This window comes from Rhinopithecus roxellana, chromosome 12 (genome assembly GCF_007565055.1).
Source record: "Rhinopithecus roxellana isolate Shanxi Qingling chromosome 12, ASM756505v1, whole genome shotgun sequence".
NCBI lineage: Eukaryota > Metazoa > Chordata > Mammalia > Primates > Cercopithecidae > Rhinopithecus > Rhinopithecus roxellana.
Window position 1 is genome coordinate 109283464 of NC_044560.1, and position 17405 is coordinate 109300868.

Below are 17405 nucleotides of genomic sequence, written 5' to 3' on the forward strand. Positions count from 1 at the left end.
ACAGGCATGACTCACCACGCCCGGCCAAGTTTGGCTGCTTCTAAGACCTCTCTCCTTGGCTTGAGGATGGCTGCTTTCTCACTGTATCCTCACATTGTGTTTTTTTGTTTTGTTTTGTTTTTGAGACAGAGTCTCGCTCTGTCACCCAGGCTAGATGAAGCGCAGTGGCGCGATCGCCTTTCAGGCTCAAGAGACTCTTCTGTCTCAGCCTCCCAAGTAGCTGGGACTACAGGCACACACTATCATGCCCGGCTAATTTTTGTATTTTTTAGTAGAGACAGGGTTTCACCATATTGGCCAGGCTGTTCTCAAACTTCTAACCTCATGATCTGCCCACCTCGGCCTCCCAAAGTGCTGGGATGACAGGCCTGAGCCACTGCACCCGGCCCACATTGGCTTTTATTTGCAATTCTAGAACAGGGCAGTACCTCATTCTAAAAAGTAGAATGAGTGTTCCCATGAGCCGAGCAGAGAAAGGTGGTTTACGATCTTGGCTCACTGCAATCTATACCTCCCGGGTTCAAGTGATTATCCTGCCTCAGCCTCCTGAGTAGCTGGGATTAAAGGCTCCTGCTGCCACACCCAGCTAATTTTTGTATTTTTAGTAGAGACGGGGTTTCACCATGTTAGCCAGGCTGGTCTCGAACTATGACTTCAAGTGATCCATCCACCTCAGCCTTCCAAAGTGCTGGGATTACAGGCGTGAGTCACCGCACCCAGCTAATTTTTGTATTTTTAGTAGAGACAGGGTTTCACCATGTTGGCCAGGCTGGTCTCGAACTCCTGACCTCAAGTGATCCACCCACCTCGGCCTCCCAAAGTCCTGGGATTACAGGTATGAACTACTGTGCCCAGCCAGGGATTACGTTTTTCGTTTTTTTTTTTTTTTCTTTTTTATTACAGAACAATTATCTGTCATCAAACTATCCTTTCAGATTCGCTTTGAATTATCTCCTTTCTTTCTTTTTATTTTTTTTCTTTGAGATGGAGTCTCGCTCTGTCGCCCAGGCTGGAGTGTAGTGGCACGATCTCAGCTCACTGCAACCTCTGCCTCCCGGGTTCAAGCGATTCTCCTGCCTCAGCCTCCTGAGCAGCTGGGACTATAGGCGCCCACCACCATGCCTGGCTAATTTTTTGTATTTTTAGTAGAGACAGAGTTTCACCATGTTAGCCAGGATGGTCTCCATCTCCTGACCTCGTGATCCGCCCGCCTCAGCCTCCCAAAGTGCTGGGATTACAGGTGTGAAACACCGTGCTCGGCCCCAACTGATCATTTCAAAGTTATTTTACTTGTGGCCAGGTGTGGAGGCTCATGCCTGTACCCCAGCACTTTACAAGGCTGAGGCGGGTGGATCACCTGAGGTCAGGTGTTCCAGACCAGCCTGGCCAACAAAGTGAAACCACGTCTCTACTAAAAATACAAAAAATTAGCCGGGCATGGCGGTGGGTGCCTGTAATCCCAGCTACCCGGGAGGCTGAGGCAGAAGAATTGCTTGAACCCCGGAGGCGGAGGTTGCAGTGAGCCGAGATCACGCCATTACACTCCAGCCTGGGCAACAGAGCAAGACTCCGTCTCAAAAAACAAACAAACAAACAAACAAAGTTACTTTATTTGTAAAGGTTAAAACAGAGGGGACTTCCTTATCATGCTAGCTAGAAGATGTGGCTATTATTTCTCTCTCTCCTGTCTCCTCTAAATTCTCAGAGGTCAGATAATTTAGTTTCAGCTTCCTGACATGGAACTGTAGCATGAGTGACTCCGCTGGTCTCTCGGGCCTAGTGCAGGAGCTCAGTCCAAACCAATGGCTTCCTATAAAGTTTATTTAACAAGGCAAATCTACAGAGACAGAAAGCAGATTCACGGTTACGTGGGGTTTCAGGGAAAGAAAGGTTGAGTTAGGGATAATGGCTAAGAGATGTGGGGCTTTGTTTCGGAGTGATGAAAATGTTCTAAAATTAATTGTGATGATTGTAGAACTCTGTGAGTATACTGAAAACCACTGAATTGGCCAGGCGCGGTGGCTCAAGCCTGTAATCCCAGCACTTTGGGAGGCCGAGACGGGCGGATCACAAGGTCAGGAGATCAAGACCATCCTGGCTAACACAGTGAAACCCCGTCTCTACTAAAAAATACAAAAAACTAGCCGGGCGAGGTGGCGGGCCCCTGTAGTCCCAGCTACTCAGGAGGCTGAGGCAGGAGAATGGCGTAAACCCGGGAGGCGGAGCTTGCAGTGAGCTGAGAACCGGCCACTGCACTCCAGCCTGGGCGACAGAGCGAGACTCTGTCTCAAAAAAAAAAAAAAAAAAAAACCACTGAATTATACACTTTAAATGGGTAAACTATGTGGTGTGTGAATGATGACTCAATAAAGCTGTTAAAGCAATTAGTTAATTAACAATTCTATTACCCTGAACAACTCAGGGTTTAGGGGACTAACCCCCTGCGAAGGAAAAAATCTGAAGATCAATTTTGACTCCCCAAAAACTTAATGACCAATAGTATGCTATTGACCAGAAGCTTTACATAAACAGCAGATGAACATATACTTTTTATGATATATGTTTTCTGGGATTTTTTTTTTTTCTTTTTTTGATACAGGATCTTGCCCTGTCACCCAGGGTGGAGTGCAGTGGCATGATCATAGTTCACTCCAGCTATTTGTTTGTTTGCTTGTTTTTTGAGACGGAGTCTTGCTCTGTTGCCCAGCAATTCTTCTGCCTCAGCCTCCCGGGTAGCAATCCCCCCTCCTCAGCCTCCCAGGTAGCCAGGACCACAGGTAAGGCTCTCACAACCACACCTGGCTAATGTTTGCATTTTTAGTAGAGATAAGGGTTTCACCATGTTGCCCAGGGGTGTCTCCAATTCCTAGGCTCAAGCAATCAGCCCACCTTGGCCTCCCAAAGTTCTGGGATTACAGGCATGAGCCACCTTGCCTCGCTGTGTTATATGTATTATATACTATATTCGAACAATAAAGTGAGCTACAGAAAAGAAAATGTTACTAAGGAAATCAGAGGAAGTTAGGAGAGGGTTAAAAAAAAATAAAATCACCAGGCACGGTGGCTCACGCCTGTAACCCCAGCACCTCTGGAGGCCGAGGCGGAAGGACCACCTGAGGTTGGGACTTTTGAGATCAGCCTGACCAACATAGTGAAACCCCATCTCTACTAAAAATACAAAAGTTAGCTGGGCGTGGTGGCACATGCCTGTAACCCCAGCCATGTGGGAGGCTGAGGTAGGAGAATCATTTGAACCCGGGAGGTGGGGGATGCAGTGAGCCGAAATCATGCCACTGCACTCCAGCCTGGGCAACAAACAAAACAAAACAAAACAAAACAAAAAATTGTAAGGAAGATAAATTGCATTTCCACTAGTGTACTGTACCAAGGGTAACCCTAAGTTTATGTCTTCTGTTGATAAAATGAATTGTGTGTCTGAAATGGTGGGCAACTACAGCTACAGACTACAATCTGTACATCCAGCAAGTCAGCTTTTTCTGGTGTGTCATAACTTTTCTCTGCTTCTTGGGAGCACTTCCAGCATCATTCGTGGCACTTCATGTGGGTCCCATGGTGTTCCTCAAGGTTTACCATATTGCACTAAACACCGTGAAAAATATGTGATAATCTCAAGAGATCACTTTACTGCAATATACGATTTAGGAAAGAGACCAACTGCTCACTGGAAGATGATTAGCATCACACAGCATTTTGAGCAGATACCCACAGCACTTGAGCCCACTGCAATAGCAATGGAAAGTGGCTGCAAAAATACTACCACAGTACAGTCTTACTGCAGTGAATTTTATGCAGTTATGACTTAATACTGCATCTTTACGTTTGTTTGCATTTCTCTCGACTTTTAAAGGTGCCATGTATAGTCTGTGTTTGTATACATAAGTTTTGATACACTAACTTTTTGTTTGTTTGTTTGCGACAGACTCTTGCTCTGTCACCCAGGCTGGAGCGCAATGGCACAATCTTAGCTCACTGCAACCTCCGCCTCCCTGGTCCAAGCAATTCTCCTGCCTCAGCCTCCCAAGTAGCTGGGATTACAGGTGCCCGCCACCACGCCTGGCCAATTATTATATTTTTAGTAGAGATGAGGTTTCATCATGTTGGCCAGGCTGTCCTCGAACTCCTGACCTCAGGTGATCCTCCCACCTCAGTCTCCCAAAGAGCTGGGGTTACAGGTGTGAGCCACTGCGCCCAGCCACACCTGGCTAATTTTTTTTATATTTTTAGTAGAGATGTGGTTTCACCATGTTGGCCAGGCTGGTATCAAACTCCCGACATCAAATGATCTGTCTGCCTTGGCCTCCCAAAGTGCTGGGATTACAGGTGTGGGCCACCATGCCCAGCCCCTGCTCAATTTTAGACACTGCAAGAACTTCTGCTGGTCCATCATCTCATCTCTCATGATCTTGGCCCTTGGGATCTTTGATGAATAGAAACCTTTAATACTGGTATAATCAAATTCATTTTTTTGACTTATGATTCATCCTTCTGAGATCCCTAAAAGAAGTCATTTATACTTTCCTAAGTTTTCTTTTATTAACTTTATAGTTTTACCTTTTGCATTTAGTGCTTTACTAGCAGCTGGTCTCCACTTTACATTATTATGTTATAGAGAAGGAGGGGGCCTGAAAGCCTCTCAGTGCTCAAGATCTTTGAAGACTTAACTGGGCATTAGCTCAATGAGAGAGAAAGAAAGCAATAGAGGATGGGGACAGGCCACTCTCTCCTGGGCCTTGCTTCCCCCAAGAAAATCCCATGAACCCACCCACAACCACTACATCTCAGACTATTTCAGCGTCTTCCTCCCAGTGGCTTCACACACCTGGGTGAGACCCCCAGCATCTACTCAGTTACTAGGTCTGGTATTCCCTGATATTATCCTGAATTTTTGACTGGAAAAAAGGTGTTAATTCATAAGACTTTGGGGTTTATTTTTTTGGGGGGGGGGGCGGGGGACGGAGTCTCACTTTGTCGCCCAGGCTGGAGTGCAGTGGCGTGATCTCAGCTCACTGCAACCTCTGCCTCCTGGGCTCAGGTGATCCTCCCACCCCAGCCTCCTGAGTAGCTGGGACCACAGGCATATGCCACCATGCCCGGCTAATTTTTGTAATTTTTTTTTTTTTTTTGTAGAAATGGGGTTTCTCCATGTTGCCCAGACTGGTCTCAAGCTCCTGGGCTCAAGCGATCTGCCTGCCTCAGCTTCCCAAAGTCCTGGGATTACAGGCATGAACCAATGTGCCCAGACCCCTGACACTATTCTAAGCAATGGGGATTAAGCAGTGAATAAAACAATGCCCCAGCCTCATGGGATTTGGTGAGGGAGAGAAACAGTAAATATCTATCAACCAATGGTAAATGCTGTGAAGAATAAAGCAACATAAGGCAGAAAGGAAACTCCAAGGGGACTGAGCTCATCTTAGATAGGGTAGTCTCTCTGATATATACAGAGACTGAACTGGGGTAATGGAGCAAATTCTGTCCATGGTAAATCTGGAGAAAGAGACTTTCAGGCTGAGGGAATAGTAAGTGCAAAGGTCCTGAGGTTGGAAATGGCTTGGCTTGATCAAAAACAAAGAGGCCAAGGTGGACAGAGCAGTTATTGATGGAGATAAATAGGGAACAAGATCACAAAAGTAGACGCAGGGTACAAGAGAGCAGACCATGCAGGGTCTTTGGGGCATAGTGAGGAGTTTTTATGTTACTCTATTTAAAATGGGAAGTGAGCTAAGTGTTACAGTTAAGGAAGTAACATATATGTATTTACTCATCAAAAAGATTATCCCAAACTTTTGCTTGCCACTATGGATGGAGTAGCTAGTAGCTGACTAACTCCCCACTAAAAACTATAAAAGCTGAATACAAGCCGGGTGTGATGGTTCACACCTGTAATTCCAACACTTTGGGAGGCTGAGGCAGGCGGATCACCTGAGGTCAGGAGTTCAAGACCAGTCTGGCCAACATGGTGAAACCCCGTCTCTACTAAAAATACAAAAATTAGTCGGGCACGGTGGCGGGCACCTGTAATCCCAGCTAGTCAGGAGGCTAAGGCATGAGAGTCGCTTGAACCTGGGAGATGGGGTTTCCCCATATTAACAAGGCTGGCCTTGAACTCCTGACTTTGTGATCAACCCGTCTCAGCCTCCCAAAGTGCTGGGATTACAGGTATGAACCATCACGCCCAGCCAAGAAAATTAAATTATTTCCAAGGGAAGATAATACCATCTAATTTTTATATTTTAATTTAAAAATGACCAGTCTTTCCAGGAAACAAGACCACATGACAGAAAACCAAGAGAAAAAATATACACTAGAAGTATGTACCCAAAGGTGATCCAGATATTAGAGTTCTCAGATATAGGCTTTCAAGTAACTATAATATGTTCCCCAAAAACAGATGAAAAGATGGATAATTTCATCAGAGAACTGGAATCTAAGGAGGGGGGAAGAATCCAATATAAATTCTAGAACTTAAAAATAAATTAATTAAAATTAAAATTCAGTAGATCAGTCCCACAGCAGGTTAGACACACTGGAAAACAGATCAATAGAAAATATCTAGATTAAATTACACAGAAATAGGGTAGAAAATACATTAAAAACATATGAGACATACAGGTCATGGTTAAAAGGTCTAAGAAATACATATTAGAGGCCGGGCGCGGTGGCTCAAGCCTGTAATCCCAGCACTTTGGGAGGCCGAGACGGGCGGATCACAAGGTCAGGAGATCAAGACCATCCTGGCTAACACGGTGAAACCCCGTCTCTACTAAAAATACAAAAACTAGCCGGGCGAGGTGGCGGGCGCCTGTAGTCCCAGCTACTCGGGAGGCTGAGGCAGGAGAATGGCGTAAACCCGGGAGGCGGAGCTTGCAGTGAGCTGAGATCCGGCCACTGCACTCCAGTCCGGGTGACAGAGCGAGACTCCGCCTCAAAAAAAAAAAAAAAAAAAAAAAACTACAAAAAAAACTAGCCGGGCGAGGTGGCGGCACCTGTAATCCCAGCTACCCGGGAGGCTGAGGCAGGAGAATGGCGTGAACCCGGGAGGCGGAGCTTGCAGTGAGCTGAGATCCGGCCACTGCACTCCAGCCTGGGTGACAGAGCAAGACTCCGTCTCAAAAAAAAAAAAAAAAAAAAAAAGAAATACATATTAGAGTCCTAGAAGAGAGGAAAAAAAACAACGAGGAGGAAGCAATACTAAAGAACTACTGGGCAAGAATTTTACAAAATTGATGAAAGACATCAACTCACAGACCCAAGGTGAGAGGATCGCTTGAGCCTGGGTGATGGAGGTTGCAGTCAGTCAAGAATGCGCCACTGTACTCCAGCCTGGGTAACAGAGAGAGACCCTGTTTCCAAAAAAAAAAAAAAAAAAAAAGGGCAGAATGTTGATAATTGCTAAAGCTACGTGTTAGGTATATATGGGTTCATTATGTTTACTTTATATATGTTTGAAATTTTAAAAATACTGTATAAAGATATTTTTAAGTAACTGACACTAAATACTCCAAATAAAAGGCACATATTTTCTGATCTACAACTACATCAACAACATGGTTGAATCTTATATGACGTTTAAAAAAAGAACCAGAAACAAAAAAGTTTCTGTATGGTTTTATTTATTCTGAATAAGAAAACAAATAAAGCTTATCTATGTCATTAGAAATTGGGGTAGGCCAGGCACAGTGGCTCACGTATGTAATCCCAGCACTTTGGGAGGCTAAGGTGAGTGGATCACCTGAGGTCAGGAGTTCGAGACCAGCCTGGCCAACATGGTGAAACCCCATCTCTACTAAAAATACAAAAATTAGCCAGACACAGTAGCATGTGCCTGTAATCCTAGCTACTTGGGAGGCTGAGACACGAGAATTGCTTGAACCCGGGAGGCGGTGGTTAGAGCGAGACGAGATTGTGCTGCTGCATGCCAGCCTGGGCCACAGAAGGAGACTCTGTCTCAAAACAAAAAAAGAAAAAGAAAAGAAACTAGGGTAAAAGTTACCCTTAGGAGAGTAGGGACTGGAAGGAGCCATGAGGAAGAGTCTCGGAGGCAGGCAGTATGTTGTATATTGATCTGGGTTTAGATAACACAGATGGGTTCAATATCTGAAAATTCATAAAGCTTATCACTTATGATCTGTGGACTGTTCTATATAGATATTACACTTCACTGAGAGTTTTGGTAAAGTCAAAAATCAGCAGTCAGCATAAAAACAAAACCCAACTATATGCTGTTACAAGAGACTGTAAGCACACAAAAAGGTGGAAAGTTACAGGATGAAAAAGATACACTATATAAACACTAACCAAAGAAAGCTGGAGTAATCTCTACATCAAAGTAGCCATTAAGGCAAAAAGCATTGCTAGAAGTAAAAAACAACATTTCAAGGTAATAAAGGGGGTCAAGTCATCAGAAGGATACAACCGTTCTAAATCTGTATGCATTTAATAATATAGCTTCAACATATATAAAGCAAAAATGATAGAACTGAAAGGAGAAATGGAAAAATCCACAGTCATTCAGTACAAGAAGCAAACAGTAAAGATATTAAAGATTTGAATAGCATGATTGACAAACTTGACCTGACATAGCTGAACTGCAGGATATGCACTCTGTTCTTTTGTTTGTTTGTCTGTTTGTTTGAGACAGAGTTTCACTCTTGTTGCCCATGCTAGAGTCTAATGGTACAATAACGGCTCATAGCAACCTCTGCCTCCCAGGTTCAAGCAATTCTCCTGCCTCAGCCTCCCGAGTAACTGGGAAGACAGGCGTGTACCACCATACCTGGCTAATTTTTTTTTTTTTATTTTTAGTAGAGATGAGGTTTCACCATGTTGGTCAGGCTGGTCTCGAACTCCTGACCTCAGGTGATCCACCTGCCTCAGCCTCCCAAAGTGCTGGGACTACAGGCATGAGCCACCATGCCTGGCCTTTTTTTTTTTTTTTCTTTTTTTTGAGATGGAGTCTCACTCTGTCTTGCCCAGGCTATAGTGCAGTAGCGCGATCTCAGTTCACTGCAGCCTCCATCTCCCGGGTTCAAGCAATTCTCCTGCCTCAGCCTCCTGAGTAGCTGGGATTACAGGCACATGCCACCACATCTGGCTAATTTTGTATTTTTAGTAGAGAAAGGGTTTCGCCATGTTGGCCAGGCTGGGTTTGAACTCCTGACTTCAGGTGATCCACCCAACTTGGTCTCCCAAAGTGCTGGGATTACAGGTATGAGCCATCGTGCCCGGCCACTCTTTTCAAATATACATGAAGCATTTGCTAAAATAGACCAAATCCTGGACTATAAAGCAAATCTCAACAAACGTCAAAGAAGTGAAATCATATAGAGTATGTTTGCATATTCTCTGACCACAGTGAATTAAATAGGAAGCAATAATAAAAAGATAGCACTAGGCCAGACGCAGTGGCTCACGCCTGTAATCTCAGCACTCTGGGAGGCTGAGGCGGATGAATCACGAGGTCAAGAGATCAAGACCATCCTGGCCAACATGGTGAAACCCTGTCTCTACTGAAAATACAAAAAAAAAGCTGACCGTGGTGGTGTGTGCCTGTAGTCCCAGCTACTCAGGAGGCTGAGGCAAGAGAATCGCTTGAATCCAGGAGGCGGAGGTTGGAGTGAGCCAAGATCGTGCCACTGCACTCCAACCTGGCAACAGAGCAAGACTCCATCTCAAAAATAAATAAATAAATAAACAAATAAATAACAAAAATATAGCAGGGAAGTCATAAAATATTTGGAAAGTAAGCAATATATCTCTAAAATTATCACTCAGGTCAAATTAGAAAATATTTTGAATTGATAATAATGGAAACGTGGCCAGGCATGGTGGCTCATGCCAATCATCCCAGCACCCTGGGAGGTAGAGGCAGGCAGATCACTTGAGGTCAGGAGATCAAGACCAGCCTAGCCAACATGGAGAAACCCCCATCTCTACAAAAGATACAAAAATTAGCTGGGTGTGGTGGTGCATGCCTGTAATCCCAGCTACTTAGGAGGCTGAGGCAGGAGAATCGTTTGAACCCAGGAGGCAGACATTGCAGTCAGCCAAGATCGTGCCATTGCACTCCAGTCTGGGTGACAGATCCAGACTCTGTCTCAAAAAATAATAATAGAAATGTGACATAACGAATGTGTCAAGTGTAGCTACAGAAGTTTTTAGAAGGCAAACGGTGGCTCTCAATGCATGTATTAGAAGAGATTATTAAAAATCAAATGACCTGGCTGGGCACAGTGGCTCACGCCTCTAATCCCAGCACTTTAGGAGGCCAAGGCAGGTGGCTCACCTGAGGTCAGGAGTTCAAGACCAGTCTGGCCAACATGGTGAAACCCCGACTCTACTAAAAATACAAAAAATTAGCCAGGCATGGCGGGGCACACCTGCAATCCCAGCTACTCAGTAGGTTGAGGCAGGAGAATCGCTTGAACTCGGGAGACAGAGGTTGCAGTGAGCCAAGACGGCACCACTGCACTCCAGACTGAGTGACAGAGTGAAACTCGAGTCTCAAAAAAAAAAAAATCAATGACCTAATGACCTAAAAATATCAGTGACCTAAGCATTCACCTCAAGAAGTTGGGGGGGAAAAGCTGGAAAAAGAACAGCAGATCAGGAGCTTGAGGGCACATGGCTGAAGTCCTACCTACTCAGGAGGCTGAGGTGGCAAGATTACTTGAGCCCAGAAGGTGGAGGCCGCAGTGAGCTAGGGTCACATTACTGCATTCTAGCCTGCGTGAAACCCTGTCTCAAAAAGAGAGGAGCGGGGAGGGAAGGAAGGGGAGGGGGAGGGGAAAGGAAGGGAGTGGGGGAATGGGAGGGGAGAGGAGGAGAGGGCGGAAGGTAGGGGAAGGTACAGGGGAGGGGAGAGGAGGGGAGGTGGAAGGGGAGAAGAGAGGAGGGGGAAGGGAAGGGGGAGAAGGGAGGGGGAGAAGGGAGGGAGAGAAGGGAGGGGGAGAGGGAGGGGGGGAAGGGAGGGGAGGGGGAGGGAGAGGGGGAAAGGAGGGGGAAAGGAGAGGGAAGTAGGGGGAGGGGAGAAAGGGGAGGGGAGAAGAGGGAGGGGAGAGAAGGGGAGGGGAGGGGAGGGGGAGGAGAAAAGAGAGATGGCACAAATTATTAATATCCATCACTACATATCTTGCAGATATTAAAAAGATTGGCTGGGCATGGTGGCTCATGCTAGTAACACCAGCACTTTGGGAGGCCAAGGTAGGAGGATCATTTGAGGCCAGGAGTTCGAGACTAGTCTAACATAGTAAGACTGCATTTCTCCCCCTCCAAAAAAAGACAATATTACGAACTTTATGCAAATTATTTGAAATTTTAGATAAAATGGAAAAATTCCTTGAAAACCACAACTTATCAAAAATAAAATAGAGCATCTGAATAATTGTATTTTTATAAAAGAAATAGAATTTGTAATTTAAAGTCTTTCCACAAAGAAAACTCTAGGTCCAGATGGCTGGTGACTTCTTCCAAACATACAAAAAATAAATAACATCAATCCTACACTAGCACTTCCAAAGAACAGAAAAAGAGAGAACACTTCTCCACACATTATATGATATCAGCATAGCCTTGTTAACAAAACCCAACAGGGATCTTACAGAAAATAAAAGAAAATCTGGCAATATATAGAAAGGACAGACCGGACACCGTGGCTCACGCCCGTAATCCCAGTACTTTGGGAGGCCGATGCGGGTGGATCACCTGAGGTTGGGAGTTCGGTACCAGCCCGGCCAACATGGTGAAACCCCATCTCTACTAAAAATACAAAAATTAGCCCGGTATGCTGGCGGGCGCCTATAATCCCAGCTACTCGGGAGGCTGAGGCAGGAGAATTGCTTGAACCCGGGAGGGGGAGGTTGCAGTGAGCTGAGACTGCCCCACTGCACTCCAGCCTGGGCGACAGAGCGAGACTCCATCACAAAAAAAAAAAAAAAAGAAAGAAATGGGGGCCGGACAAGGAGTCTCCCAGTTCAATTCCCCCTTCCTCGGCCCATTTCACCGAAGCCTGAAGCCGAAGAGAACACGAGCCACAGCATGGCGGGCGCAGACATCCCGCCTTCCACCACCAGACAAACTCTGGGCTTACCGCCCGCTCCGCCAGCGCGCATGCGTGGCACACGACGGCCTCCGGTGTCCACCTGCGTCTTAGGAGGAGCCCGGGCGGGGAGGGGGCGGGGCTCAGGGGCTGCGCACGCGCACTCGCGACCCCTCGCCTCCTTTTTGCTCTTTCTGGCGGGAAAAGCTCACGCACTCCTCCCCCAACTCAACTGCCGTTCGTCGTTCGTGGCCGTCGATTGTGTCCCGAGACTAGGACGTGGCTCCAGGTGCGCCCTGCCCCGTGGCGAGGTTCCCCAGAGTGGCCTTTCCCAGCCCCTACCGAAATCCTAGTGAAGCCCCCCATATGGTGGGAGAGATTCCCCTGCGTCAGGGCCCCCCAAATCCTATTAAAATCCGGACCAAGCCGGGCGCGGTGGCTCATGCCTATAATCCCAGCACTTTGGGAGGCTGAGGCGGGCGGATCTCCTGAGGTCGGGAGTTCGAGACCAGCCTGACCAACATGGAGAAACCCCATCTCTACTAAAAGTACAAAAAATTAGCTGGGCGTGGTGGTAGTCGCCTGTAATCCCAGCTACTAGGGAGGCCGAGGCAGGAGAATCGCTTGAACCTGGGAGGCGGAGGTTGCGGTTAGCCGAGATCATGCCATTGCACTCCAGCCTGGGCAACAAGAGCAAAACTCCATCTTTAAAAAAAAAAAAAATCCTGACCACTTGGGAGGCCGAGGTGGGTGGATCACTAGGTCAGAAGATAGAGACCATCCCGGGGAAGTGAAACCATGTCTCTATTAAAAATACAAAAAATTAGTCAGGTGTAGTGGCGTGCACCTATAATCCCAGCTACTCGGGAGGCTGAGGCAGGAGAATTGCTTGAACGTGGGAGGCAGAGGTTGCAGTGAGCTGAGATCGTGCCATTGCACTCCAGCCTGGGTGACAAGAGTGAGACTGCGTCTCAAAAAAAGAATCCTGACATTCCCTCAGAAATACTGAAAGGAGTCCACCAGAAAATCTTATAGGTGACCCTGAAATCCTGTCTGAATCGTCTAGAAGTTCTGTCAGACTTGTCCCTCAGAGCCTGCCAGGGACTTTCCCCAAGATCCTGTTACTCTCCCCAAATCAGCAGAGATGCCTGGACTTCTGTCAGAGATCCCCAGAAATCCTGGCAGGTCCCTCACAAACCCAGTCAGACCTCAGATTCCCTCAGAGAGCCCAGAAGTCCATCAAAGACACCCCAGAATAGAGACCCCGAAATGCAGTCAGAGAGCCCTGCATAAATCAAGACCCCCAAAATCCAGCCAGAGACCCCAGAAATCCAGTCAGAGACACCTGCAGAAATCAAGACCCCCAAAATCCAGAGACCCCAGAAATCAAAGCCCCCAGAATCCAGAGAGCCCCCAGAAATCCAGTCAGACCCCCACAGAAATCACCCCTGAAATCCAGCCAGAGACCCCTGAAATCCAGTCGGAGACCCCCACAGAAATCGAAATCCCCAAAATCCAGCCAGACACTCCCCAGAAATTCAGCCAGAGACCCCCCCCAAAATTTTGTCAGAGCCCTTGAAAGCCCTCCAAGGCTCACACCACCCAGAGCTCCTGCCAGGGCCCCATCCTGCTTCAGTGTCCCCGTCCCAGTCCCATCAGACCCCCGAGATCAACCAACACCCTCAGGGTCCCTCAGGACTTCGTCCCAAACCCAGCCCATGCACCAGGGCCCGGCCAAGGCCATCGCCCCCCTTTGCACCCTGCAGAGTGTTCCAGACCCTGGAAGGGCCTCTCTTCAAAGACCTGTGTTTCCAGAACGTTCCAGAAGCGCACAGTGGCAGCGGGCCCACGTGGCTCAGGGAGAGCAGGTGCTGGGGAGCTGGGTGAGGACAGGCGAGCCCAGGCTCGACTGGTGGCCCCAAGGGGCGCCCATGCCCGCTGTGATGATAGCAGCACTCAGGTCTCTTAGTGGCCAGAGTGTGGCCACTAAGGCATTGGGTCGGCCTGGGTGGAATGGAGGCAGGATGGGGCCCCCCAAACTCCTGTCACTGCTTCAGTGACTGCCCAGAGCAGCTGCAAGTGGGGCTGGCAGGGATGAGGAGGAGGTGGCCTGGGCTTGGGGGACCGTGTACATTCTGAGTTGGAACCCAGGGGAGCAGCACATTTGGGGCTGCGATGAGGAGAGACCTACAGGTTGCCCGATGGAGAGAAAAGGGACAGGAAGGGGCAGGAGCTTCAGAGACTACTCCATGCCACTCTAGCCTGAGGGACTGGGACTTAGTCCTGGGGCACTAGGGAACCATGGGAGGGTTGGGAGCAGGGGGCGAGGCAAGATCAAACTCCCGTGAGAAGCCAGCCGGCCAAATCCAGGCTGATGTGGCAAGAACGGCAGCTGTCCAGGGCCGTGTGGGAGTCAGACACAGCCCCTCGCTTCCCCGAAAAGACCACGCGAAGCCGAGGCAGGATGCAGGAGGGCGTGCCAGGCAGAGTCCTGGGCGTGGGAGTGGTCTGCAGCTCAGAGTGCCTGGAGCATCATGTGCGATTTGGGGTGCTGAGGTGGGCGGTCAGCCATGCAGGGCCTTGGTGTCAGGGCCAGGGTCTAGCCCGTCCCCAGGGTTCGGGGAGCCATGGAGGGGTACTGAGCAGGGGAGGGGCAGGTTGGCTCTGGGGCCCTGTGGGGACAGACTGGAGGGCAAGCCTGGGGATAGGAGGCTGGGACAAAGGCCAGGGAAGAGAACCAGGCAGCCTGGGCCAGCGATGAGCCATGTGAAGGAAGGGAGGCATTGACACCCCCCGACCCACCCACTAGCTCCTTTGATGTCAGCCACCTCGTTCCCCAGCCCACACCTCCAATCCATAAAACAGGTCAGAGCGGAGCTGCTCAGGTCCCAGCGGGGGTGGCAAACAGGTTGTGAGGATCCAGAGGTCCTGGAGCACAGGTGGGGCCAGGCAGGCCCCGACCCTTGGTGGCTGCTCTGAGGACACCATTCCCCTGCTTCTCCTTCCAGGAGTGCGCAGGGCAGCTGGTCCTTTTCTGTCCCTCCCCGTGAAGGAGGGAGGCTGGTAGCTTTGCCAGCAGCTGCGCAGCAGCAGGGGTGGCCCATGGACCTGCCTGAGGGCCCGGTGGGTGGTCCCACTGCGGAAAGTAAGTGACTGGGACCCTGTTTGCCCCGGGGAGGGTGAGGAGGGAGCCATGGGTGGATGGGCACCAGGCTGTGACTCGGGGACTTGGGAGAGGTGACTGAGGGTAGCTGAGCCTTTGCATGAGTGCAGGGTGGAAGGGAGGGAAGGGACTCTGGTGGATTAAGTGCCTACTGTATGCCTGCCCACCTGTCTGTACCCCTTATCTCCTGTGGGGAGGCTGGACTGTGTGAGAGCCGCACCCCTTACTCCTTTCAGATGCTGCTCGGATGGTACTTCTTACTTTCTGTAAAGCAGTTGCCCTGTGACACTCTCTCCCCTGCCCTGCTTCACTTCTCCTCATAGTGCTCACATCTGTCATGTTTTGTCTCTGTCTCCGCCACTACAGCATGAGCTCCACAAGGCAGCGTCTGTTTTATTCTCTCTGGTATTCCCAGTCCCTAGAGCAGGGCTGTCCTGTGGAAGTACAATATGAACCACATATGTAATTTAATAGTTTTTAAAAGAAAAAAGGAACAGGTAAAGTGAATGGTAATAATAGATTTTCCTTATATACCCAGAGTAATACCCTCTATATTATATATATATATATATGTATATATTATAATATATATACAGGTATATTATATATATAAAATATATCCAGTATATAGCCAATATAAACATGTATTCAGATATTCTCTTTTTTTTCATACTAAGTCCTCAAGATCTAGCGTGTACTTTACACTAACAGAGCATTTCAATCCACACTCACCTCAGTTGAGGTGCTCCAGAAGGAGAGACTGCCCTATTGGTTGGGACCCCAGAGCAACTCCTGACTCATCGTAGGAGCTCAGTTATTGTTGAGTGAACGGATGGATGCAGGCTGAATGGGTGTGAAAGGCGGCTTCAGGGGGTGGGGAAGAGGCACTGGCGTTGCCTCTCTGAAACTCATCTGCCAAGTGAGAGAGCCCAGTCTGATGGGGATGGCAGGGCCCCTTTCTTAGAGGCTCCCAGGCATCCACGGCACAGCCTGCGTCTTTTTCTACGAAGCCCCAGGCCTCAGGAGGCTTTCCAGATAGGAGGGTCAGAGGCAGACACCAGGGTGTGGGAACCAGAGGACAGGCCATCTAAACTTCACCTGCACCAGCAGAGGGCGTGCAGCCACCGGGATCTGGGTGGCAAGGGCTGAGCCAGCTTCCAGTCTTGGGAAGGAAAGGTAGGAACACACCCAGAAGGAGAGGTGGAGACAGAGGAAGGCAGAGGGAAAAAGAAATAGCAGAGGAAGGAAATAGAAGGCTTAGGGAATGGAGAGTCGCTGAGATATGGGGAGGGAAGCACAGAGACTGAGATACAGGAAAGAAAACAGGGACAAGGGACATGAAGGCAGAGAGACAGGACATGGGGAAGAGAGACTGGGAGAAAGAGAAAGAGCCAAAGAGAAATGTAAAGAAGAGACAAGGACAGAGACATAGAGGAGAGAGAGACACAGAGGAAGGAGATCTTAGGAACAGGAATGGCATCTCCCTGGGGGGATCCTGGGATGCGACTTCAGACACATGCTGATCCTCAGAGCCAGCGCGACCTGATGCCTGTCCTGTATTCCCAGCTTCGCTCTCTCTGGCAAGCCCCCCTGGGTGAACGATCTCATTGGGCCTCATGATCCTTGTTCATGTAACATGAGAACGACAGTGAGGGGGCTGGGTGGGGTGGCTCACGCCTGTAATCCCAGCACTTTGGGAGGCCAAGGTGGGTGGATCACTGAGGTCAGGAGTTCAAGACCAGCCTTGCCAACAGGGTAAAACGCCATCTCTACTAAAAATACAAAAATTAGCTGGGCCTGGTGGCAGGCTCCTGTAATCCCAGCTACTCGGGAGGCTGAGGCAGGAGAATTGCTTGAACCTCAGAGGCAGAAGTTTCAGTGAGCAGAGATTTCGCTATTGCACTCCAGCCTGGGTACCACAGCAAGACTCCGTCTCAAAAAAAAGACAGCGAGAGGAGGAAAACAGACTGGGGCTAAAGCCCTGGTCTTCCCTAACTGTGAGTTCACACGCCCCTTCCCTAGGGCCAAACCTAGGAGCATGGGTTCAAGCCAGAGGGAATGTAAATTTCACACACTGCAAAGAACCCTGGAAGAGTTAGAGGGATGAGAAAGTTGACTCATATGTTAAACAGGGTGACCTTTGGTGAGTTCTTAGTTTCTCTATGCCTTCGTCCCCTCATTTGT

At 48.6% G+C, this 17405-nt stretch overlaps 1 protein-coding gene across 1 annotated transcript in view; it reads left to right on the forward strand.

The window, feature by feature from the left end:
* Nucleotides 1–12274: 12274 nt before the first annotated feature.
* Nucleotides 12275–17405, forward strand: part of CCDC155 (coiled-coil domain containing 155) — a 32942-nt gene continuing 27811 nt past the window's right edge. Inside the window, exons 1-2 of the mRNA XM_010369458.2 lie at nt 12275–12347; nt 15067–15203. Coding sequence (XP_010367760.2) covers nt 15161–15203 — 43 coding nt within the window. The 5' untranslated portion in view covers nt 12275–12347; nt 15067–15160. The remainder of the gene's footprint in view (nt 12348–15066; nt 15204–17405) is intronic.